General features: G+C 55.6%; 3 protein-coding genes across 3 annotated transcripts; 1 reads left to right on the plus strand and 2 right to left on the minus strand.

Moving 5' to 3' along the window:
* Nucleotides 1-1,662: 1,662 nt before the first annotated feature.
* Nucleotides 1,663-6,035, minus strand: CUNH1orf162 (chromosome unknown C1orf162 homolog). The gene is made up of 6 exons (XM_068159435.1): nucleotides 5,905-6,035; nucleotides 4,960-5,022; nucleotides 4,582-4,693; nucleotides 3,687-3,775; nucleotides 3,196-3,275; nucleotides 1,663-2,198 (listed from the first exon to the last, which is right to left on the minus strand). Exons 2-6 carry the CDS (start codon nucleotides 4,988-4,990, stop codon nucleotides 2,139-2,141), a joined length of 372 nt encoding a protein of 123 aa, XP_068015536.1. The 5' UTR covers nucleotides 4,991-5,022; nucleotides 5,905-6,035; the 3' UTR covers nucleotides 1,663-2,138.
* Nucleotides 6,036-9,223: 3,188 nt separating this feature from the next.
* ATP5PB (ATP synthase peripheral stalk-membrane subunit b) lies at nucleotides 9,224-14,630 on the minus strand. The gene is made up of 7 exons (XM_068159577.1): nucleotides 14,510-14,630; nucleotides 14,363-14,405; nucleotides 13,087-13,232; nucleotides 12,402-12,565; nucleotides 11,482-11,607; nucleotides 10,400-10,579; nucleotides 9,224-9,384 (listed from the first exon to the last, which is right to left on the minus strand). The coding sequence occupies exons 1-7, from the start codon at nucleotides 14,535-14,537 to the stop codon at nucleotides 9,313-9,315; spliced, it is 759 nt and encodes a 252-aa protein (XP_068015678.1). The 5' UTR covers nucleotides 14,538-14,630; the 3' UTR covers nucleotides 9,224-9,312.
* Nucleotides 14,631-14,735: 105 nt separating this feature from the next.
* On the plus strand, nucleotides 14,736-19,127 carry WDR77 (WD repeat domain 77). The gene is made up of 10 exons (XM_068159578.1): nucleotides 14,736-14,932; nucleotides 15,068-15,253; nucleotides 15,689-15,830; nucleotides 15,902-15,951; nucleotides 16,577-16,647; nucleotides 16,998-17,052; nucleotides 17,325-17,396; nucleotides 17,494-17,602; nucleotides 18,717-18,785; nucleotides 18,958-19,127. Exons 1-10 carry the CDS (start codon nucleotides 14,776-14,778, stop codon nucleotides 19,115-19,117), a joined length of 1,071 nt encoding a protein of 356 aa, XP_068015679.1. The 5' UTR covers nucleotides 14,736-14,775; the 3' UTR covers nucleotides 19,118-19,127.
* The last annotated feature ends 4,364 nt before the right edge of the window (nucleotides 19,128-23,491 follow it).

Genomic DNA, 23,491 nt, shown 5'->3' on the forward strand with positions numbered 1-23,491 from the left:
CAGACAGAGGTTCCCTGTCACCCCTCCATGTCCCAGGGCTGTACCACACAGCTCTCCAGGCAGACACCACATCGCTGCCTGTGGCTAGCAGGGTTTCACAAAGCACCTGGAATGGTTCTGCAAAGGCTCAGTACAGTGCAGAGTGAGGAAACAGCTACACAGGAACCCAGCTTCAGAGCTGGTCTTGGGGGGAAACCTGTGGTGAGTCACCTCTTGCACGTCTAACCCAGAGTCTAAGGCAGAAGGGAAGTTGTTGGTGTGGTGAAGTCACATTTGTGCAAGTCAGGACAATCTTCAGCCCTCCTTAACTGCTGTCAGACAGCAGAGTATCAGTGCTGTGGGGGAAAGGATGGGAATGGAAAGAAGGAAAAGGGAAGGCAAGGAAGGAAGGAGAAGGAAGGGAGGAAGAGAAAGGAAGCTAAAGGAAGAAAGGAACAGAGAAAACAAAGGCAAAGGAAAAAGAAAGGGAAAGGAAGAATGGAAAAGAAATAAAGAAAGGGAAAGGAGAAAGGGAAAAAAGGAAAAGAAAAAAGGAAGAAAGGAAAGGGAAAAAGAAAAGGGGGGAGGGGGGGAGGAGAAAGGATAAAGAAAAAGAAGAAAGGAAAAAGAAGGGAAGGGAAAGGGAAGAACAGAAAAGGGAGAAAGGAAAGGGAGGGCAGGACAGGCCGGGAGAGGTGGAGGCACTGCTCAGCTGTTTTTCAGGACACCACACAGCGCAGGTAAGCCGAGCGGGCTCTGGGTGCCCATCCATGGCTTCGTGCTGCCATCCATGGCTTCGTGCTGCCATCCGCTGGCATCTCCCTTCCCGCTCCGCTGACGTCTCCCATGGCAGACTCCCTGTCTGCAGCAGCGGCGCTCGGGAGCCTGGAGCAGCCCGGTCCTGCCCCTGGCGTTCCTCTGAGAGGTGTTTGCAGCGGCACCCAGGCAAACTTCTGCATTTCACAGATGCACAGAGTTGGGAGGGACCCTCAGCCCCCCTGCAGGCAGCAGGGACACCTCCAACCGGAGCAGGCTGCCCAGGGACACATCAAACCTCACCTTGAATGTCTCCAGGTGTGGGGCCTCAGCCACATCCCAGGGCAACCTGTTCCAGTGTTTCACCAACCTCATTGTGCAGAACTTCCTCCTGGTCTCCAACCTAAATCTGCCCTGCTCCAGTTTCAAACCATTGCCTCTCCTCCTATCACCCCAGGGCCTTCTAAACAGTCCCTCCCCAGCCTTCCTGTAGGAGCCCTTCAGGTGTTGAAATGCAGCTCTAAAGTCTCCCTGCAGCCTTCTGCTCTCCAGGATGAGCAACCCAAATTCTCTCTACCTGACACTCTCTGGTGACCAGACCCAAGGAGGGCTCTGAGCAGGCTGAAGCAGGAGGAAACTTGGCTCTGATTCAGCTTTGCAAGGAGAAGCATTGAACAACACATGGAGATCACAGTACTTGGACAACCACCCTCCCATCTGTGGGCACAGGAACATGCAGAGAAGCTTCTCTGTGGCCCCAGACTGAGTCCCTGGTGGTAACTGAGTCCTCAGCCCCCAGGGTATGACAAAGGGAAGATTTTTTTCTCCCCCTTTTGTTTGGTGACAGTAGCACACAAAGGAACCCTCCCAGGAATTTGGACATGTCCTGTGGATGACCCAGTGAAGGGAGCAGGCATCTGCATTCAAATACTTCATTCTCATAACATCAATAAGCAGGGAATTGCTAACCAGAGCAGCTGGCAATTAAACCCCAACCAACCCCACAACCCAATGCTGCAGTGCCAGGAAAAGGGCAAGATGAGAGTGCAGACATCAACAGATGCAGAGGAATGGTTTTCAGTTCTCTTTGGTAGTGTGAAGCAAGAGCAACCAGCCAGCTGGAAAGCACAAGTGCCTTGGAAGGGCTCATCCAGATTTCTACAGCTGAGGAAGAACTGGTATGGAAAGCAGTTTGTCCACCTCTGGTGGCAGCAGTTTGGAACAGGAGATGTGAGGTTCCCTTGGGGAAAGGAGCCCCGAGGTTCCCTTGGGGAAAGGAGCTGATGTGACACACGGCAGCGCTGGCATCTCTCAGGGCACTCTAGACCTTGGCAGAAACTTCTGGTAGCTCTTTTTGGTGTTCAGGAGGTGCAAACATCTGCATTTCGCTGGCAGCTTCATCATCACACAGCCACTGGTGTCTGCTTCTGGTGGAAGACCAAAGAGGTGTAGGTGACCTCGTTCTGGGGATGTGAAAGAAACCACAAACATTAGAAAGGGGCTGGAGCAGCTCTGCTGTGAGGAGAGGCTGAGGGAGCTGGGGGTGTTCAGCCTGGGGAAGAGAGGGCACTGGGGGGACCTTAGAGCTGCCCTCCAGCAGCTGAAGGGATCCTAAAGGATGGCTGCAGAGGGACTTTACCTAAGGGTGTGTAGGGACAGGACAAGGGGCAATGGTTTGAAGCTGAGGCAGAGCAGGGTTAGACTGGAGCTGAGGAAGGAGTTCTTCAGTAGGAGGCTGGTGAGGCTCTGGAATAGGCTGCCCATGGAGGCTGTGGCTGCCTCCTCCCTGGGGGTGTTCAGGGCCAGGTTGGATGAGGCAGCTGAGTCTAGTTGAGAGGTGTCCCTGCCCAGGGTGAGGAGGTTGGAGTGGATGACCTCTGAGGTCCCTTCCAACCTGAGCCATTCTGAGATTCCATGAGTGAGTAAGCATCACAGCTCAGGGTGAACCTCCTGCTTTTCACCCCTCCTCAACACTGCACCCCAGAAACAGTCACAGCCTGTCCTGCCATGGGGGAAATCAGTAAACACTGTGCTGGATCAGACTGGATGTTAGTCTTGGCTCAGGGTCCTGGGTCAGTTCTGCTTTAAGGGCTTCCAAACAATCAATTTGATGAAGCAAAAGTGCAGAAATTCTTGCCCCTTAAAAAGAAGTTCCCCTTAGCTGCTCAATCAGTGGGATAGCTAAGGCCCAGAATCCTTGAGATGTGGGCAGTGTGCTGAGACAGAAGGAGCATCTTTCCTCCTGCTCTCAGGTACCTGCTCAGATACCTCCTGAGACCACTACAAACACAAGCTGAAGCCTTGGAGGCACTGCAGGAATCACTTTGTCTTAGTCAAATAAACCATCAGCTAACACTTGAGTCTTGCAAGAGCAAACCTCTTTGCTCCCCTCTAAAGCAAGCTTTACCCTTCTGAACAAGCTCTCTGGAAAGCATGAGAAGTAAAAACTGTGACCTTTACCTGGGTGCTCTTAGCAGATTCCTCAGTCACTGTCTGGGAGGGATTTTGCTCTTGTAAGTGCTGCTGGGACCTCTTACACTCTAGGAAGGAAGGAGAAGAGACACCAGGCTCAGCAGCCTGCACCTTGCTGGGAGACAGCAGTGCAAGAGGGGCTGAAGGGCAGGGTGATGGAGAAGCACCAGAGAGTGTGTGGCTTAGACATGGCTTCTAAAGCCTCTCACAGACCACCACTGCAAAGTGAGCAGCTGCAGCCTAAGCAGGAGGGGGGCCCAAGTCCATGCCCACCCCTCAGAAGTGGCTGAGATGAGAGCAAGAGGGTGAATGTGGGGAGAACTCTGTGTGGTCAGTGGTGGAAGGGGAAAAACCCAACCCAAACAGGACCTGTCAGCTGCAGAACACGGAGACTTGCACCATCCATGCCAAGATGTGCAGCAGCAGGTGCTGAGCTCTCCTGCCCCAGGTCTGAGAGGTCCTGCTGCTGTGTCACTTACTTTTTCTGAGGAGGTAGATGATGGCAAAAACCAGAACAGTCAACAGGATGCCAGAGGTGAAGGCTAGGGATATGTAGAGTATTTCATGGCTGTCAATGCACAGAGAGGGTGTCAGAAGGCTCAGTTTTAGCAGAGGTGTTAAAGAACCAGCAGTGCTCTAACTTTATGAAAGAGCCCCAAGCCCCAGGAGGTAAAGGGTCAGGAGCTGCAATGAGCATCACTCTGAACTACCAGGATCACAGAATGGGAGGGGTTGGAAGGGACCTCCACAGATCACCCAGTGCAACCCCCCTGCCAGAGCAGCATCAGCCAGGGCAGGTCACATAGGAACACATCCAGGTGGGGGTTGAAAGTCTCCAGAGAAGAAGACTCCACAGCCTCTCTGGGCAGCCTGCTCCAGGGCTCCTGCACCCTCACAATAAAGAAGTTTCTCCTCATGCTGAGGTGGAGCTTCCTGGGCTCCAGCTTGTACCTGTTGTTCCTTGTCCTGTCACTGGGCACCACAGAAAAGAGCCTGGCACCTCCACCTTGCCACCCACCCCTCAGGTAGTTATAGACAGATCCCCTCTCAGCCTTCTCTCCTCCAGACTAAACAGCCCCAGGGCTCTCAGTGTCTCTGCACAGCAGAGATGTTCAGGACCCTTCATCACCCTCATAGCCCTCTGCTGGACTCTCTCCAGCAGATCCCTGTCTCTCTTGAACTGGGGAGCCCCAAACTGGACACAGCATTCCAGGTGTGGTCTCAGCATCCAGGGCACACACTGGGAAATCCTAAACCACCTTTTGAACCCCCAAGACAGATAAATGTTTTACACAGAACTCCTCCCTTCCAGGAGGGGTCTGCACCCTGAGGAGCTCTGTGTTTGAAGCCAGGAAATAAAGGTGGAATATTTACTCATCAATCCAGCACTTGGCTTCTGAAGCTCTTTGGTCAACCACAGAGGTGTGTGCAGTGGTAGGTACAGTGGCAGGTGCAGGGGTAGTGGTGGGAATGGGTCTTGGTGGGGCTGGAAGTGAACAGAAACAACAACCACCACCAAAACATCAATCAGAACCTGGGTTTCAAACCTGTTGACTTTCTCCACAAGCCAGAGGGACGACACAGAGGCTGAAAGAGCACACACCAGCTGTGTCCCATGGGGCACAGCTGTGCAGCTCTTCCCCAGCCCCACACATCTCGTGCTGAGCCACCCCCTCAGCAGCCCTTTCTCAGGCAGGACAGCAGCAACTTCAAGTCAAGAAGCTAAGAGCAGTCTCTTCAAGAAGCAGATACCTGTAGTTGCTCGTGTGAAAGCACTTCCCATTCTCTCCAAACAGTAACAAGCAGCAAAAGAAGCTGGAGAGGAAGGGAATTCACAAAGGAACAAGAGTTGTTTTTATCTGCACTGGATTTATACAAAGCCATTCACGTGCACCCCAGAGCAAAACAAACCTGCTGCCCTCTTCTAAGCCACAGCCTCTATTTGGGTTGGAAATCAGTTTCTCAGGCATCTGACACAAGCTGGCACAAAGCCTCAGCAGGAAGCTGCCTTCTACAACTACAAAAGCACCCAGAGCCTCACACAGCCTGGCCTTGAGCACCTCCAGGAAGGAAGCACCCACGACCTCCAACCTGTGCCACCTGTGCCAGTGTCTCACCACCCTCACTGTGAAGAATTTCTTAGTCATTTCCAGTCTCAATCCCCCCTCTCCCAGCTCAAAGCCATTGCCCCCCCTCCTGTCATTCCCAGCCCTTGTCTCAAGTCCCTCCCCAGCTCTCCTGGAGCCCCCTTCAGGCACTGGAAGGCTGCTCTGAGGTCTCCCTGGAGGCTTCTCTTCTCCAGGCTGAACAACGCCAACTCTCTCTCCTGTCCCCATAGGGGAGGTGCTTCAGCCCTCTGATCATCTTTGTGGCCTCCTCTGGACCCTCTCCATCAGGTCCATGTCCTTCTTGTGCTGGGGGCTCAGGAGCTGGACACTGCTCCAAGTGGGGTCCCACCAGAGCAGAGCAGAGTGGGAGAATCACTTCCCTCACCCCATTTCACACTCAGCACCTTGCAAACCACACCATGAACATCAAAGTATTGCTGACAACAGCATAAGAACTCAACAGCCTGTTCTATACTGCCACCATCTTTTCCTGCTCTATGTCTACTCTCCAGAGCAATCAGTCACAGCCTCCCTGCAGCAGGTCTGAAACGCAGCAATTAGAGCCCCCAGGGACACAGCTCCACCTTACCTCTGCTGCCCTGGTGCTGGAGAGAGCTGCTGAGAGCTTGGCAGCAGCTTGCTTTCTGAGCCTTGTCACACCAGCTGAAGGCCAGTTCAGTCAGATGTGGGTCACAAATGTGGAAGTTGGACAGCTTCAGAGTTTACTAATTACAACAAAACAGGAAGCTGTGCCACACCTGCAAATGGCAGGAAGTGCTCATCTGGAGCCCACTTCAGCTTCTGAGCTCCCTTTTGAGGTTTTTACCCCTGAAGAACACCTTTGGGTTTGGCTGCATTTGTACTGAGAAGGGTGAACTGCTGCTTTACTAACTCCACTGGAAAGAAGCATTTCCCTCCTGTAGCAGCAAACCCTTCCAAAGGAGGCATCCAAGCAGAGCCTGCTCAGTTTGTTCACTGAGTGAATCACTTCCCAGCACAGAAAAGAGGTTACAGACAGGTGAGTGTAAGCTGAGCTGCAACATTTGAGAGCTAATAAAATCCTTTAAGGAGAAAGTTTCCTATAAAAAGGGAAAGGTTTCTGCTGTGTGTTACCTTGATACACCTAAAAGTGCCAGGGGCTGCACTTTGGCCACAGCAACCCCAGGCAGAGCTACAGGCTGGGGTCCGAGTGGCTGAGAGCAGCCAGGCAGAGAGGGACCTGGGGGTGCTGATTGACAGCCGCCAAAACATGAGGCAGCAGTGTGCCCAGGTGGCCAAGAAGGCCAATGGCATCCTGGCCTGCATCAGGAACAGTGTGGCCAGCAGGAGCAGGGAAGTCATTGTGCCCCTGTGCTCAGCACTGGTCAGACTGGTCAGCTTGAGTCCTGTGTCCAGTTCTGGGCTCCTCAGGTTAAGAAGGACATTGAGAGACTTGAAGGTGTCCAGAGAAGGGCAACAAAGCTGGGGAGGGGTCTGGAGCACAGCCCTGGGAGGAGAGGCTGAGGGAGCTGGGGTTGCTTAGCCTGCAGAAGAGGAGGCTCAGGGGAGACCTTCTTGCTCTCTCCAACTCCCTGAAGGGAGGTTGTAGCCAGGTGGGGGTTGGGCTCTGCTCCCAGGCAAGCAGCACCAGAACAAGAGGACACAGTGTCAAGCTGCACCAGGGGAGGTTTAGGCTGGAAGTGAGGAGAAAGTTCTTCCCAGAGAGAGTTGTTAGCCATTGGGATGTGCTGCCCAGGGAGGTGGTGGAGTCCTCATCCCTGGAGGTGCTCAAGAGAAGACTGGATGTGGCACTTGGTGCCATGGTTTAGTCATGAGGTCTGTGGTGACAGGTTGGACTTCATGATCTTTGAGGTCTCTTCCAACTTTGGTGATACTGTGAAAACTATTTCCTCCTTACACACCCCCACACAAAAAGGCCCAGATCCTCTAGACTGAGCTTAGACATTTCACTTTTCAACTTAAGATTGGTAAACCCCAGGCTTTCTGGTGGCTTTTGCTGTTTCCTGCACCAACATCCTCTTTTGCAGAGCAGGAAAATACTTTCATCACCATCTGAAGCCTTGGTATGAAAGGGTTTTCTTTGGTCAATTTAAGACAAGGACCTTCAGAGAGTCACAGATTCAGATTCATAGAAGGGGTTGGGGTGGAAGGGAACTTAAAGATACTCAGATCCACACACACACCACCCCCACCATGGGCAGGGACAACTCCCACCAGCCCAGGCTGCTCAAGGCCTCATCCAACCTGGCCTTGAACTCCCCCAGGGAGGAGGCAGCCACAACCTCCCTGGACAACCTGCTCCAGTGTCTCCCCACCCTGTCAAGAATTTCTTCCTGATCTCCAGCCTTAATCTTCCCTCCTCAGGCTTCAATCCATTCCCTCTCATCCCATCACTACAAGCCCTTGGAAAAAGTCCCTTCCTGGCCTCCTTGTAGGCCCTTCAGGTACTCCACTCCTTTCACCCAAGCTCTGACCACAAGTTTCATAGTTTCATTCATAGTTTCATTCAGGGTTGGAAGGGACCACAAGGATCAGCTAGTTCCAACCCCCCTGCCATGGGCAGGGACACCCCACACTAGATCAGCCTGGCCAGAGCCTCAGCCAGCCTGGCCTTAAACACCCCCAGGGACGGGGCCTCGACCACCTCCCTGGACAACCCATTCCAGGGCTTCACCACTCTCATGGGGAAGAACCTCCTCCTCACATCTAGCCTGAATCTCCCCACCTCCAGCTTCATTCCATTCCCCCTAGTCCTATCACTACCTGAGATCCTGAGAAGTCCCTCCCCAGCCTTCCTGTAGCCCCCTTCAGATACTGAAGGCCACAATGAGGTCACCTTGGAGCCTTCTCTTCTGCAGACTGAACAGCCCCAACTCCTTCAGTCTGCCCTCATAGGAGAGGTGCTCCAGCCCTCTGATCATCCTTGTGGTCCTTCTCTGGACACCTTCCAGCACCTCCACATCCCTCTTGTAATAGGGGCTCCAGAACTGGACACAGTACTCCAGGTGGGGTCTCACCAGGGCTGAGCAGAGGGGGAGGATCACCTCCCTTGCCCTGCTGGCCACACTTCTCCTGATGCAGCCCAGGATCTGATTGGCTTTGCGGGCTGCAAGAGCACATTGAGAGCTCACGTTGAGCTTTTTGTCCACCAGCACCCCCAAGGCTCTCTCCTCAGGGCTACTTTCCAGCCAGTCACTGCCCAGCCTGTATTTGTGCCTGGGATTGCCTCGACCCAGATGCAGGACCCTGCACTTGCTCTTATTGAACTTCATGAGGTTGGCTTGTGCCCACCTCTCCAGCCTGTCCAGGTCCCTCTGGATGGCCTCCCCTCCCTCCAGCCTGTCTGCTGCACCACACAGCTTGGTGTCATCAGCAAACTTGCTGAGGGTGCACTCAATGCCACTGTCCATGTCACTGACAAAGATGTTGAATAAGACAGGTCCCAGGACTGATCCCTGAGGGACTCCGCTTGTAAGTTCTCACACAGGGTTAGAGCAGCAGCCCCCTCCCCATAGATTCCACCCTGAGGTGTTACCCTCACAGCACAAATGACCCTCTGGCTCCTCTCCCAGGCACTCACTTCAAGCAGCTCCCCATGCTGCAGGAGGCAGTACTGGTGTTCATTTAGCTTTCACAACAGGTTTATAATTAGTCACTACCCAGAGCTCATTACCACACACAATTCTACACCAAAACCTCATCACTGCTGCCATCAGGAAGCTTCTCTGCAAGGTTTTGTGTTTCTGGGAGTGTCCATGGCCAAAGAAGGAACAGAGCCTGAGGTGCTGGGATTTCCACCAACCACCCCCCACTATAAACTGACTGCAGTGACTTCCTGTAACTGATGCAGCTGCTTCAGACACAAACAGCAAAGGATGCTGCTGCTGCTAGTGAAGAGAGCAGAGGGGTTGGTGAGTTTGTTTCTTTAATGATACTTCAGAACCATACAGCTTCCAACTGAGAGACCAGAGGCAGGGGGCAGTGGCATCAGACGTGGTCACACCGCCGCCTGCGCGCTCTTCGACAAGGCCTTCAGGTCCAGGATGCACTTGGCCACACTCTCCTTCTGCTGCAGGAGACAAGGAAAGGACAAGTCAGAGCAAAGATCTCATGGAGGACCTCACCTGGAGTACTGTGTCCAGCTCTGGAGCACTCAACACAGGAAGGACATGGACCTGATGGAGCAGGACCACCAAAATGATCAGGGGGCTGAAGCACCTCTGCTATGAGGCCAGGCTGAGGGAGCTGGGAGTGCTCAGCCTGGAGGAGGCTCCAGGGAGGCCTTAGAGCAGCCTTCCATGACCTGAAGGGGCTACAAGAAGGCTGTGGAGGGAGTGTTTACAAAGGCCTGCAGTGATGGGATAAAGGCAAATAGAGGAGACTTAGACTGGATGTTAGGAACAAGCTCTGCCCCAGGAGGCTGCTGGAACACTGCAACAGGTTGCCCAGGGAGGTAGCTGAGGCCCCATCCCTGGAGATATCCAAGGTCAGGCTCAACAAGGCTCTGAGCAACCTGATCTGGTGGAGGATGTCCCTGCTGACTGCAGGGGATTTGGACTAGATGACCTTTAGAGGTCCCTTCCAGCCCAAACCATTCTCTGATTCCATGATTCAAACACGCAAAACCAGCATTTCAAGACATTTCAGAGTCTCCTTTTTAGACCCAGCAATTGTGTTACAGAATAAAAGGGATGGAACTACAGCCCTTAAATCCAGTGACCAGCATTAAAGCACCTGTACACAGTGCTTCTAGGAAGGTTTTCTTCCTCTCAGCTGCATTCCTTGAAAGAAAGAGCATCTAAAGCCCACCTGCTGATATTAACCTGCCACAGCCTCACCCAGACTTTTACAACTGACTTCCCTGACCCCTTAGCTACACATCTTACCATAAGCTTAGCTCTATGCTGCACCACCACATGAAATTCCAGCTGAAATCAGCAGCAAGAAGAGTACCTGGTACTTAGTAACTGGGCTGGTTAGCTCTTGGCAGTTGCAGCCACGTTTGGGAGTCTCCTAGAGGTGCTCTACCACCTTCTGTCTCAAACCACCATCACCCCACGGGAGCTATTCAACCCAGCAAGTACCTGCTGAGGTGTGATGCTCTGAACAACACTTTTCTCCACCCACTGGATCATGTGCTCCTGCTCTTTCTGACGCCTCAGGGTCTGCATAGCCACCTGGTAGTCCAGCCTCTTCTTCACCTCGTTGTAGACAGTCATCAACCGCTCCCGGTAGTTGGTCTCCAGCAGCATCGCGATGTTGTTCTGGGCACGGCAGGGGAAGCCAAAGGGTTAATGCTTGGCAACACCACAACCAGCAGCAGACTGGCTGGAAAGTAGCCCTGAGGAGAGAGACTTGGGGGTGCTGGTGGACAAAAAGCTCAACAGGAGCTCTCAGTGTGCACTTGCAGCCCGCAAAGCCAATCAGATCCTGGGCTGCATCAGGAGAAGTGTGGCCAGCAGGTCGAGGGAGGTGATCCTCCCCCTCTGCTCAGCCCTGGTGAGACCCCACCTGGAGTACTGCATCCAGTTCTGGAGCCCCTATTACAAGAGGGATGTGGAGGTGCTGGAAGGTGTCCAGAGAAGGACAACAAGGATGAGCAGAGGGCTGGAGCACCTCTCCTATGAGGACAGGCTGAAGGAGTTGGGGCTGTGCAGTCTGCAGAAGAGAAGGCTCCGAGGTGACCTCATTGTGGCCTTCCAGGATCTGAAGGGGGCTACAGGAAGGCTGGGGAGGGACTGCTCAGGATCTCAGGTAGTGATAGGACTAGGGGGAATGGAATGAAGCTGGAGGTGGGGAGATTCAGGCTAGATGTGAGGAGGAGGTTCTTCCCCATGAGAGTGGTGAGACCCTGGAATGGGTTGTCCAGGGAGGTGGTCGAGGCCCCATCCCTGGGGGTGTTTAAGCCCAGGCTGGCTGAGGCTCTGTCCAGGCTGATCTAGTGTGGGGTGTCCCTGCCCATGGCAGGGGGGTTGGAACTAGCTGATCCTTGTGGTCCCTTCCAACCCTGAATGAAACTATGAAATTATGAAACTATGAAAAGGCATTTTAGAGCAGAACCACTGGTGAGTCAAAGGGCTGTCACTCAGTGGTCATTTAAGCAGGAGCCACAACTTAGGAGGGGCTCCCAGAGGTGGGGAAGCGGAGAGCAGAGCTGGAGCCGTACCCGCTTGGCGTCGAAGAGGTAACTGCGGCCTTCCACCCGCCACTGCTCCTTCTTCTCCTGCTCAATGGCAGTCTCCAGATCTTTGATGGCCTCATTCTTCACAGCCAAAGCATTGGCAACTTTCTCCTGAGTGAGGAAATCAACAACAACAAAGCTTTAGAATGGCAGCACGATGAAGGGAAACAAGGGATCTGCAATTCACCGCCGGCATCCTGCACCTCCACTTGTCTGCACAAACTGGATGGTGCCAGGGCTGAGCTGAAAGGAGGGCAGGAGAGGAGGACTGAGGCTCACAATCAATCACAGAGTGGCTTAGGTTAGAAGGGACCTCAGAGGTCATCCTCCCCACCATGGGCAGGGACACCTCCCAACTAGACTCAGCTGCTCAAGGCCTCACCCAGCCTGGCCTTGAATCATCCCCAGGGAGGAGGCATCCACAGCCTCCCTGGGCAACCTGTTCAAGTCTCAGCATCCTCCTACTGAAGAACTCCTTCCTAAGCTCCAGTCTAACCCTGCTCTGCCTCAGCTTCAAACCATTCCCCTCTTCCTGTCCCTCAGGAAAAGTCCCTCTGCAGCCTTCCTGCAGCCTTCAGCTATTGGAAGGCAGCTCTAAGGTACCCCTGGAAGCTTCTCCTCTCCAGGCTGCACACCCCCAGCTCCCTCAGCCTGTCCTCATAGCAGAGGTGCTTCAGCCCTTGGATCACCTTTGCTGCCCTCCCCTGGACTCGCTCCACCAGCTCTGTGTCCCTTTCATGCTGGGAACTTGTGCTGGTGTGAGGTATTTTATGTTGGAAGACTCGTGTCTTCAAGCCACATTCTGACCCTATTATCTTTATGACAACCTAGACACAGCTGATAAGAGAGTTAACAACTGCTACAAAGCTATCCACTCCTCCAAAGCTACTAGTTTCTTTCATTACCTCATTAAGTTTGTCAGCAAAAGCTGCCACATCACCCCCAAACTTCTTCACACCGTAGATGATGACTGTCAAGATGCAGGCAGCTGCCACTGTCTCATGGTTAAGCACATAGATTTCCTTAGACAGCAGGTAGAGCAGGAGGCCTGTTCCCAGCATGTAAGGCCCTAAGGGAAAACCAAAGCAGGGTTAATTCTACATAGCAGAAAGAGGCTCACCCAAGCACAAGACAAGAACTAGAGGTAGGAAGATGAGGATCAAGATCAGGAAGGGTTGCCTGCTTCCATGATTACAAAGTAGAAACCCAGCAGCTCCCAGGGGAAGGAGCCATGAGGCTGCTCACCAAAAGTGGATGCAACCTGCACCTTGCAAGGGGCCTGCTGCCTCTGCTCACTCAGAAAGAGACAGAAATCTCTGTTCAAAGGCTCTGAGGGCCAGCAGGCAGATAAATCTCCCTGCAAAACTAAGCTTGTGGCAGTTTTGCAGCCTTTTGCTAAAGCACAGGTGCTTCAAGAGACAGACAGTGCTGCCCTGGCTCGCTCTTCACAGCCTCCTTCTGCACGTGCAAACCATCCTTTCCTTCAGCATTTCACCTCCCCAGCAGCCAGCAGTGGTGGACAGAGCTAAAGCTGCACCACAAACCATACCTTTTATTTAACAGTGGCATAAAACAAAGGCACCCATTAACCTGTGACTCCTGTTTTAGGGTAGAGAAACTGGAAGAACTCCTCTGGGATCAAACCATGACGAACTTCTCCTCCTTTCTCAGGCAGGGGAGGCAGAGGAGCTGAGTGCTGCTGGCTTGTATGCAGTGGTCTTGTCGTGTGCAATACCCTAGGGAGAAAGGGAGAGCTTCCACTGAGGGGATCAGCTGAAAACCACCAACAAACCACCCCGAGGCGAGGCTCAAGCACGCCGTTAATTAGGCAGGGCAAGGCTCACTAGACACGCCTCCCTGGAGGAGATGGGTGGGACTAGATAACCTCCAAGGATTCCTCCCGGCCCTGACTACTTTATACACCATAACCAGCACGGAATACGCTAGGGAAATGAAGGCGAATGCCTGGAACGACGTTACTGACACACGAGGCTTGGCAGGAGCCCATGGGGCGCTCCCCGGCGTCCCCCCGCAGCCTGGCGACCTCCCCCCGCAGCCTGGCGACCTCCCCCCGCAGCCTGGCGACCTCCCCCCGCAGCCTGGCGACCTCCCCCTGCACCCTGCCCGACCTCCCCCTGCACCCTGCCCGACCTCCCCCTGCACCCTGCCCGACCTCCCCCCGCAGCCTGTCCGCCTCCCCCCGCAGCCTGTCCGACCTCCCCCTGCAGCCTGTCCGCCTCCCCCTGCAGCCTGCCGACCTCCCCCCTGCAGCCTGTCCGCCTCCCCCCTGCAGCCTGGCGACCTCCCCCTGCACCCTGCCCGGCCTCCCCCCGCAGCCTGTCCGCCTCCCCCCGCAGCCTGGCGACCTCCCCACGCAGCCTGGCGACCTCCCCCACGCAGCCTGGCGACCTCCCCCACGCAGCCTGGCGACCTCCCCCACGCAGCCTGGCGACCTCCCCCCGCAGCCTGGCGACCTCCCCCCTGCACCCTGCCCGGCCTCCCCCCGCAGCCTGTCCGCCTCCCCCCGCAGCCTGTCCGCCTTCCCCCGCAGCCTGGCGACCTCCCCCCGCAGCCTGTCCGCCTCCCCCCGCAGCCTGGCGACCTCCCCCTGCAGCCTGGCGACCTCCCCCCTGCAGCCTGGCGACCTCCCCCCTGCAGCCTGGCGACCTCCCCCCTGCAGCCTGGCGACCTCCCCCCTGCAGCCTGGCGACCTCCCCCCCGCAGCCTGGCGACCTCCCCCCTGCAGCCTGTCCGCCTCCCCCCGCAGCCTGTCCGCCTCCCCCCGCAGCCTGTCAGGCCTCCCCGCACGCCACAAGCGGAGGCCGAAGCTCTGAGCGCTGCCGGGCGAGGCCCCCGCGGTACTCACCCCACGGCGACCGGAGGCGGCAGGCTGCGCAGCGCGGCCGGGGCTGCGGGAGGAAAAGGGGCAGAGAGCGGTCAGGGCACTGCTCGGCCAGGACAAAGCCTCCTCCTCCCCCCCGCCCCCACCCCCGCGCTGCCCCCCGGGGCTCACCGGCGCGGAGGACGAGGCGGGAGAGCATGGCGGGAGAGGACAGGCAGCGAGGCGACACGACCCCCGCGTCCCGGTGACCGCCGGCCGGCCCCGCACCAAGATGGCGGCAGGGACGCTCTCGCGAGAGCGCCGGCGGCGGGGCGGGGCGGCCGCTCTCGCGAGAGGCAGCGGCGCGCGCGGCGCGGGAGCACGTGGGGGGCGCCGCCGGCCCCGCTCCCGCTCCTGCCGCCGCCGCCGCCGCCGCCGCCGCCGCCGCCGCCGCCGCCATGGAGGAGCCGCCGCCCGAGCAGCCCCCGGCCGAGCAGCCCCCGCCGGACCCGGCGGACGGGGAGTCCTCGGCTGAGGCCGGCCCCGAGTGGAACATCCCGCCCAACGCGCCCGCCTGCATGGAGCGGCAGCTGGAGCGCGCGCACTACCGCGCAGGTAGCGGGGCCGCGGGCGGGCCGCCGGCCCGGGGGAGCGGGGGGGAGCGGGGCCGGGGGCTTATCGGGGCTGCCCGGCCCCGCGGGGAGCGGCGGCGGGTGCTCAGCGGGCCTCGTCCCTTCATCCCTCCCGCAGACGGGGCCCTGCTGCTGGGCGCCTCGGCGCTGAGCGGCCGCTGCTGGACCGGCTCCCTCTGGGTGTTCGCCGACCCCCGCCGCGCTCCCAGCGAGGGCTTCTGCACCGCCGGCGTCCAGACCGAGGCGGGCGTCGCCGACCTGTGCTGGGTGGCTGACAGGGGCATCCTGGTCGCCTCTGACACCGGTAAGCAACAGGCATCCCCCTCGGGCCCTCCCTCTCCCGAGGTGGGTGCCCCGCAGTTGAGGTGGGTGCCCTCGTTCTCCTGAGGGGGGTGCCCCGCAGTTGAGGTGAGTGCCCTTCTCCCGAGGGGGGTGCCCTTCTCCCGAGGGGGGTGCCCCGCAGTTGAGGTGGGTGCCCTCCTCCTGAGGTGGGTGCCCTCCTCCTGAGGTGGGTGCCCTGCAGCTGAGGGGGGTGCCCTCCTCCTGAGCCGGGTGCCCCGCAGTTGAGGTGGGTGCCCTCCTCCTGAGGTGGGTGCCCTCCTTCTCCCGAGGGGGGTGCCCCGCAGTTGAGGTGGGTGCCCTCCTTCTCCCGAGGGGGGTGCCCCGCAGTTGAGGGGGGTGCCCTCCTCCTGAGGGGGTGCCCCGCAGTTGAGGTGGGTGCCCCCCTGCTTGCCCCTAGGCGCCGTGGAGCTGTGGGAGCTGGACGAGAAGGAGACGCTGATCGTGAGCAAGTTCTGTAAATACGAGCACGATGACGTGACGATGGCCGTGGCCGTCCTGGCCGGCAGCACCCAGGCTGTCAGCGGTGGCAGGGACTTCTGGTGCGTACCCCCAGCCCAGCTGCCGTGCCCAGGCTCGCTGCTGGGTGCTGACTCTTTGCTTCCCTCTGCAGTGTGAAGGTCTGGGACCTGCCCCAGGAAACGGTGGTGCACTCCTACAGAGGTGAGTGCCACCCCAGCCCTGTCCCGGGGGGAGGGCTGCAGCACTGCTTGTCCCCCTGCTGTCAGACCACACTGGGGGCTGTGATCTGTGGAGTTCCTGGCACAGCCTTGTTGCTTTGTCTGTTGTTTGTTTCTCCCCACAAAATGAATGTTCTAAGGCTTACTTTGCCCTGTTTTCTCTAAGCATTTGTCAGTTTCTCTCCTCTGCTGAAATCTTTTTGCACCTGCATGTGATCATTGATCTCCTGAGCCATGCTTGTTCTGAGCAGCAGCTCATTTGAGAGGCTGCTTGCTGAAGATGGGGGAACTGTGATCTCCAGCCACACCAGAGGCCATGCTTTGTTTGATCCTCTCCCCACCAGCCCCTTTGTAACTGACCTCTTGTCTGGAGAGACTTCCCCAGGCTCAATCACGTCACAGGGACATGGCTGCAGCGTCTCTGGGTGGATTTGGCAGCTCATCAGTTTGCTAGGAAGCAGTTGGCTCTTCCTGAGGAGAAGTTGCCCTGTGGCAACTGGGCATAAAGTATTCTTTGTTTCTATGCTGTGCCTTCAGAGGGCCTTGGGAATAAGTGGGAAAGTTGGGTACAGTCTTTGAGGCTCTGTGTCCTTCTGTGCTTTTGGTAGCTCATGCTGGTGCAGTGACATGTGTGGCTTCCTGTCCTGGTAAGGAGACCATGTTCCTGTCCTGTGCTGAGGTAAAGCTTCTTCTCTTGTCTAAACCTCCCTGATAAAAATGTGATTTAGCTTCAGTAATTTCCTGTTAAATGCACTTAGTGAGGCATCACCTCCTGTGTTCCCAGCTGCATGCTTGTGTTATTTCAGTGTTCTATCTTACCAAGCTGATCTCTGTGGGGTTGTCCTAAGCTGTGGGAGCTCCTGGCTCTCTCCTGGGGCTGGCTGAAGGAGCAGCATCCTTTTGACACAGAGCAGAAGGGGGCTGGGTTTGGGATGTGGGTCGGTAGCAGCTTGCAGTGAACCTGGGATTAGGCCTCCCCCCTGCCACAGAGAAATTGTTAAATCCTTCTTGTTCACTTTGGGTTTCTAGGACAGCAGAATTTTACTCTGGGACACCAGATGCCCCAAACCAGCTACTCGAATTGGTAGGTCTCTGTGTGCAGCTGCTGTGTGTGTGTGGCTTGGTGGAAGGAGGAATTCCTTTGATGGCTGACTTGATGATGGGCTAGCCTCACATCTAGTGAGGAGACCCCTCGGGCAGAAAAGGCTGACAAAAGCTGGGCCTAAGCCCATCACAGAAAGACAGTGAGCTTTCCAGTGCTTGCCTTGGTGCAGCAGCAGCAGTGCTGGAGGAGGTGCTGCAGGAATCTCGCTGTGCTGACTCTTCTTTTTCACCCTCCCCCCAATGTGCTCCCAGTTTGCAGTGCCTGTAACTACCTCCCTACCTCAGTCATGTGGCATCCACAGAAAAGTGACATCTTTGCTCTGGGTAAGAAGTGCTCCTGTTTGGCCTTTGCCAGGCAACTCAAGGCTTGTCTTTCCAGGAGGCAGCTTGGCTGATTCCTTCCTTCTCTTTCCCTCCGCAGGGGACGAAAGCGGAACGGTTGCGCTGGTAGACACCAAGAGTCCTGATGCTGCCCTCAGCTCCTCTGTGCACATCAGAAGTGTCACAGGCTTTGCATTTTCTGCACATAGGTAGGGGCTGGTGCTGGCATGCAACCTCTTGACTGAAACCCTTGCACCTCAGAGTGACAAAATAGCCCAGCCTGTGAGAGTCCTGGGCTTGGTCTTTGGACAGGGAGGTATCAGAATTATTGACCCAGTCCCTGTGGGACTTTCCAACCCCAGGCACCTCTGCATGGGGAGGGCTTCCTGGCCTCCTGACACTCATGTTGTCACTCAGTGTGCTGGCAACCTGCTGAATGGTGGTGGGAACCTTTCTGTAAGAGCTGTTGTCTGTTCATTCTCTGCACCTGGGTCAGGCTCACTAGGAAATGTGCTTCTCACAAGAAGCTTTCAGCTCTTGGAGTGAGTCCAGAGGAGAGCCACAGGGATGATCCAAGGGCTGGAGCAGCTCTGCTATGAGGACAGGCTGAGGGAGCTGGGCTTGTGCAGCCTGGAGAAGATTATGAGGGTACCTTAAAGCTGCCTTCCACTACCTGAAGGGATCCTACAGGAAGGCTGCAGAGGGACTTTATTATAAGGGTGTGTAGAGACAGGCCAAGGGGGAATGGTTTGAAGCTGAGGGAGAGCAGGGTTAGACTGGAGCTTAGGAGAAAGTTCTTCAGTAGGAGGATGCTGAGACTCTTGAACAGGTTGCCCAGGGAGGTTGTGGATGCCTCCTCCCTGAGGGTGTTCAAGGCCAGCTTGGATGAGGCAGCTGAGTCTAGTTGAGAGGTGTCCCTGCCCATGGCAGGGGAGCTGATGATCTCTGAGATCCAACCTAAGCCATTCTATGACCTATGCAGGTAGGATTGTAAAGACAGGAAGGCATGGCTCAAACTGGCCTCAGCAACAGCCTCAGCTTGCTTTAGGCTTTGGTCTGTTTCCTGCCCACCACTTGTTGCAGTGCACTCTGTGGCAACTGAAGTGATTTTTGGAAGCTGGCAGAAGGAGGGAAGGGGCTGCTGGCCCTCCCTGCCCTGTCACTCCTGGAACACCCCTTGCCCCCAGCTGGCTGGGCAGGCTGGTAGAGGAGCTGGTGCAGTCCAACCTGTGCTGCTTCTATCAATAGCTGTTGGGTTTGAGCTTTTCATGGGGAGTGAAACTCCCTTTGAGTGTTCTGACTGTGACCTCCTCTCTCCCCCAGCTCCCCCCTCCTGGCCTCCATCAGTGAAGACTGTTCTGTAGCTGTTCTGGACTCAAACCTCACAGAGGTGTAAGTACCAGACAGGGTGTTTGCACTGCTCTGCTTGTGGTTGCCTGCTCATCAAGCTGGTTATGTAACCATGTGCTGGGTGGAAGATGAAAATGCTGCTTTGGCAGGGGAGCAGCAGCAGGCAGGGAGTGCAGAAGCCCTCAGTGGCTAACAGAGTCTCCCTGTTTTGCAGGTTCAGGAGCCGTTCCCACCAAGACTTTGTCAAAGGCTTGTCCTGGTCCCCTTCAGATGATGCCTTGCTCACCACAGTTGGATGGGATCATCAGGTTTTACATCACACTATTCCCATACCAACAGGTGAAGCTCCTGGAGTCAACTGTGCAAAAGAATAGTTTTTATAAACTGGTGGTCCAGATTCCTTCCTGGCATAACTTTGATTCTGCTGAAGTCAGAGGTGTGTGAAGTGGAGCAGCTGTGGCCTGCTGGCTGCCTGGAAGCTTGTGGCTGAGGAGGTTCCTGTAGTAATTTTGAGTTAGGCCTGAGTTAGTTGCAAACCAAGCTTTGCCCTCGAGAGTTGGTGGCACCTGTGATAAGACTTCAGTACTCTCCCCAGAGAAAAATTGACTTCAGGCACAGAGGAGACTTGGAGAGACAGGGAATTGGGTATCAGTGTCAGAAAGATTCAGTTCTCCATCCATTAATAGAAACATGGTGGGGGGGAGGTTAAAAACACCATCTCTTGTTAGTTGGATGTGAGAGCCTCACCCTTGCTGTGCAAATCAATCCTTCCAAGAGAGCAGGAGGATGTGTTGGCATTTCAGCACTAGAAGGGTTCCACTGATGTCCTTGGTGCAGCAGGTGGTTGAGAGGGTTGGTCTTCGACACCTGCTGTGTATCCTGTGGGGAGCACTGGCTACTCACTGGTAGAACAGCAGTGCTTGGGTGTGGAGCTCTGTGTGCTGGCTGATCAGGATCCCCTGTGATCAAAACACCTCCCTGACAGTGCATGGCCTGCTGAAACCTGGGAGCTGTGGTGCCCAGCATGGACTTGGCAGCTGAGGCCAGCTCAAAGAGGCTGTTGCTGTGGCCTGCTGAAAGGCAGGAGAAGGCAGCAGCTGTGCTGTTGGATGCCATGTTTCATCTCCTCTGTGCTGAAGACAAACAGAGATAAAACCTGTGAACAAAAGCTTATGTAAGGGGAAAAACTGGACTAAGGACTTCAGTTTTCATGTGCTTGCTCCCATAAACAGACTCTGCTTAGTGATAAATGAGGTTCCTTCAGCATTTGTGATGAGTGACTGTTTGTGCCAGGGACTGAGGGGACCAGGCCTTCCCCCAAAGCAGGCTCCACATAATCCTTAGAGGTGGTTCTTTTGTAGCATCCCACATCCTTTTCAAACTGAACTCTTTCTCTGAAACACACTTCATTGAAAAAAGGGGGGGAAAAAAAGGCTTGCATGCATTGCCACTGCTCTAGGTAACAGCTTGGTCTGCCCTGACTTTGCCTACTCACAATAAAGCAGGTCCTGAGTAGCCACACAAAATTGCCCTGGCCATGATTGCTCCTCCTGTCTTTAGCACCATGGCAACACTAAACTCCCCCACTTCCACTGGGCTTACCCCTGCAGAGCCATGGGGCTCAGTTGACCCAAGTTATGTAGAGCCCACAAGTAATTTTAAGCCAGACTGAGCTTTCCCAGCTTTGTGCTTTTCCTCCTGCTCTTATGAAGCCTGGTGTGCTGCTTTTGGAGTGCCTGGGAGAGAGCTGCTGCTCTGGAGCGGGCTATGACAAGGAAAGGGTGAAAAACTGTCAGCAAAACCCCACCCAAGCTGACAAGATTCCTCACAAGTACCCTTTGAAGAGCCAAAAATGCTGCCTGGTGTGGCCCTCTGCTGGGGTGCTGGGAGCTGAAGCAGGCCTTGTGCTGTCTGTTATCTTGGGAGAGCATGAGGCAGCTCCTTCAGTCAATCCACTTTTAACTTGTAACTGGGTGTGAGCTTCACCAGGCCACCTCTGTGGTGTTTGAGGAGCCAGCTGAGATCCTGCCCACAGCCCAGGTGAAGCTGTTGGTTTCAGTCTCTGAAGTGAAAGCTGTTCTTCAATAAACATGCACTGTATGGATGCTCAGGTGCCAGGGTGCTGTGATTCCTCAGCCAGGCAGGCTGCAAGTGCTGCTGCTTCTGGGGGAGGGGGGGAAGCTTTGCCTTCCAAACCTTTGGAGCAGGGTTTCCCAGTGTGCAGAGCTGCATAAAGCCCAAACACTTCAAGTGCCAGGTATGGCTAACCACTGCTGAGTTCTCCACTTGGGAACAAAACACAGCAGCCCATGGTGAAGCCATGAGAGAAGGTGAAACCTGGATTGACAGCAGGGCAGTGGTGAGGTGTTGACCCTGGGTTTACAGCTGATGGAGGGCTCCTAGCCCTCAGCACAGGAAGGATGTGGACCTGATGGAGTGGGTCCAGAGGAAGGCCACCAAAATGATCAGGGGGCTGGAACACCTCTGCTACAAGGACAGGCTGAGGGAGCTGGGGGTGTTCAGGCTCCAGGTGAGACCTAATAGCAGCCTTCTGGTGGGGGCTACAAAAAGGCTTCAGAAGGACTGTTTCCAAAGGCCTGCAGGGGTAGGATGAAGGACAATGGTTTGAGATAAGATTGGGTGTTAGGAACTAGTTCTGCACCATGAGGGTGCTGGAACACTGCAGCAGGTTGCCCAGGGAGATTATTGAGGCATCATCTCTGGAGATACTCAAGGCCAGGCTCAACAAGGCTGTGAACAGCCTGATCTAGTGGAGGCTGCCCCTGCTGCTGCCTGCAGAGGGGTTGGACTGGATGACCTTTGGAGGTCCCTTCTTTGAGTCTGTCATTCTCTTGTGGCAGCACCAAAAGAGCCTCACCCATCCCTCAAGGTCTGTTAGAGAAGCACCGAGTGAATGTCCTGCCACGGGAGGGCAGCAGCTGCCAGCAGCAGCACGGCACCGGCCCCCAAGCCTTGCTCCTCGCTTTGAGGTGTCTCCTTTTGCATTAGCTGCTTGCACTTGGTCTCTTCACCATCCTAAGAGAAGCACAGAGAGCTGCAGTTTGTGTAGGAGTCGCTTGTGTTAGCCCTGCTGAGCCCTGGCTAGCACCTGGCCACACACCAACCCTGCACCGTGACACCAGTGTCATTAAATAGTGACACCACTGCTACTTACTGCCCCAGCACGCAGGCAGCGTGGCACAAGTGCTGCCAGCCCCACATCGAGGGCTGCTGGCTTTGCAAGCTGGCTGCAGAGGGATGTGGGTGGCTTCTCTGGGCTGTGTGGCACTCTCACACCCTCTCTGCTCTGTGCTCTTCACCTCTGGGGGACACTTCTATAACTACATGATGGCTGGAGTGAAAGCTTCAAGACACACACACCCTCCACACATTTCCCCTCACCAAGAGCCTGGTTCTGAGGCTGGATGAAAGAGATGAGAATGCAAACAGGTATAATTTGGAGGAGTGGAGAGAAGAAGCCACTGTGCAGGCCAGGCTGCCTTTTATGTTGCATTGCTCACTCTGCATTCCCAGTTTGCAGTGCAGGCTTCTAGTCTGGACTTGCAAAGCAGCACATGGGAGTTTCGTTCCCCATGAAAAGCTCAAACCCAACAGCTATTTATAGAAGCAGCACAGGTTGGACTGCACCAGCTCCTCTACCAGCCTGCCCAGCCAGCTGGAGGCAGGGGGTGTTCCAGGAGTGACAGGGCAGGGAGGGCCAGCAGCCCCTTCCCTCCTTCTGCCAGCTTCCAAAAATCACTTCAGTTGCCACAGAGTGGATAGCAACAAGTGGTGGGCAGAAAACAGACCAAAGCCTAAAGCAAGCTGAGGCTGTTGCTGAGGCCAGTTTGAGCCATGTCTTCCTGTCTTTACAATCCTACCTGCATAGGTCATAGAATGGCTTAGGTTGGATCTCAGAGATCATCAACTCCCCTGCCATGGGCAGGGACACCTCTCAACTAGACTCAGCTGCCTCATCCAAGCTGGCCTTGAACAACCCCAGGGAGGAGGCATCCACAACCTCCCTGGGCAACCTGTTCAAGAGTCTCAGCATCCTCCTACTGAAGAACTTTCTCCTAAGATCCAGTCTAACCCTGCTCTCAGCTTCAAACCATTCCCCCTTGGCCTGTCTCTACACACCCTTATAATAAGTCCCTCTGCAGGCTTCCTGTAGGATACCTTCAGGTACTGGTAGGCAGCTCTAAGCTACTCTCATTGTCTTCTCCAGGCTGCACAAGCCCAGCTCCCTCAGCCTGTCCTCATAGCAGAGCTGCTCCAGCCCTTGGATCATCCCTGTGGCTCTCCTCTGGACTCACCCCAAGAGCTGAAAGCTTCTTGTGAGAAGCACATTTCCTAGTGAGCCTGACCCAGGTGCAGAGAATGAACAGACAACAGCTCTTACAGAAAGGTCCCCACCACCATTCAGCAGGTTGCCAGCACACTGAGTGACAACATGAGTGTCAGGAGGCCAGGAAGCCCTCCCCATGCAGAGGTGCCTGGGGTTGGAAAGTCCCACAGGGACTGGGTCAATAATTCTGATACCTCCCTGTCCAAAGACCAAGCCCAGGACTCTCATAGGTCCCCCTGCAGTCTTTTCCAGGCTGAACACCCCCAGCTCCCTCAGCCTCTCCTCATAGCAGAGGTTCTCCAGCCCTTGGATCATCTTTGTGGCCTCCTCTGGGCTCACTCCAGCAGCTCTGTGTCCTTATGCTGGGCACACCAGAACTGGAGGCAGCATTCAAGGTGGG

This window comes from Melanerpes formicivorus, unplaced genomic scaffold (genome assembly GCF_026170545.1).
Source record: "Melanerpes formicivorus ecotype bairdi unplaced genomic scaffold, bMelFor1.0.p_v2 SCAF_46, whole genome shotgun sequence".
NCBI classification, from domain to species: domain Eukaryota; kingdom Metazoa; phylum Chordata; class Aves; order Piciformes; family Picidae; genus Melanerpes; species Melanerpes formicivorus.

Bases quoted from the DNA above. Each gene is read 5' to 3' on its own strand.
- ATP5PB (XM_068159577.1), bottom strand. From the start codon at position 14,537: ATGCTCTCCCGCCTCGTCCTCCGCGCCG. The intron at 13,233-14,362 runs GTGAGTACCGCG...CTTTCTCCCTAG, and splicing joins CCGCCTCCGGTCGCCGTGGG to GGTATTGCACACGACAAGAC. The intron at 10,580-11,481 runs GTACGGCTCCAG...TGCCGTGCCCAG, and splicing joins ACCTCTTCGACGCCAAGCGG to AACAACATCGCGATGCTGCT.
- WDR77 (XM_068159578.1), top strand. From the start codon at position 14,776: ATGGAGGAGCCGCCGCCCGAGCAGCCCCCGGCCGAGCAGCCCCCGCCG. The intron at 17,053-17,324 runs GTAGGTCTCTGT...ATGTGCTCCCAG, and splicing joins CAAACCAGCTACTCGAATTG to TTTGCAGTGCCTGTAACTAC. The intron at 17,397-17,493 runs GTAAGAAGTGCT...TTCCCTCCGCAG, and splicing joins AAGTGACATCTTTGCTCTGG to GGGACGAAAGCGGAACGGTT.
- CUNH1orf162 (XM_068159435.1), bottom strand. From the start codon at position 4,990: ATGGGAAGTGCTTTCACACGAGCAACTACAG. The intron at 4,694-4,959 runs GTATCTGCTTCT...GTTCACTTCCAG, and splicing joins TTTCACACGAGCAACTACAG to CCCCACCAAGACCCATTCCC. The intron at 3,276-3,686 runs GTAAGTGACACA...CTTCCTTCCTAG, and splicing joins CATCTACCTCCTCAGAAAAA to AGTGTAAGAGGTCCCAGCAG.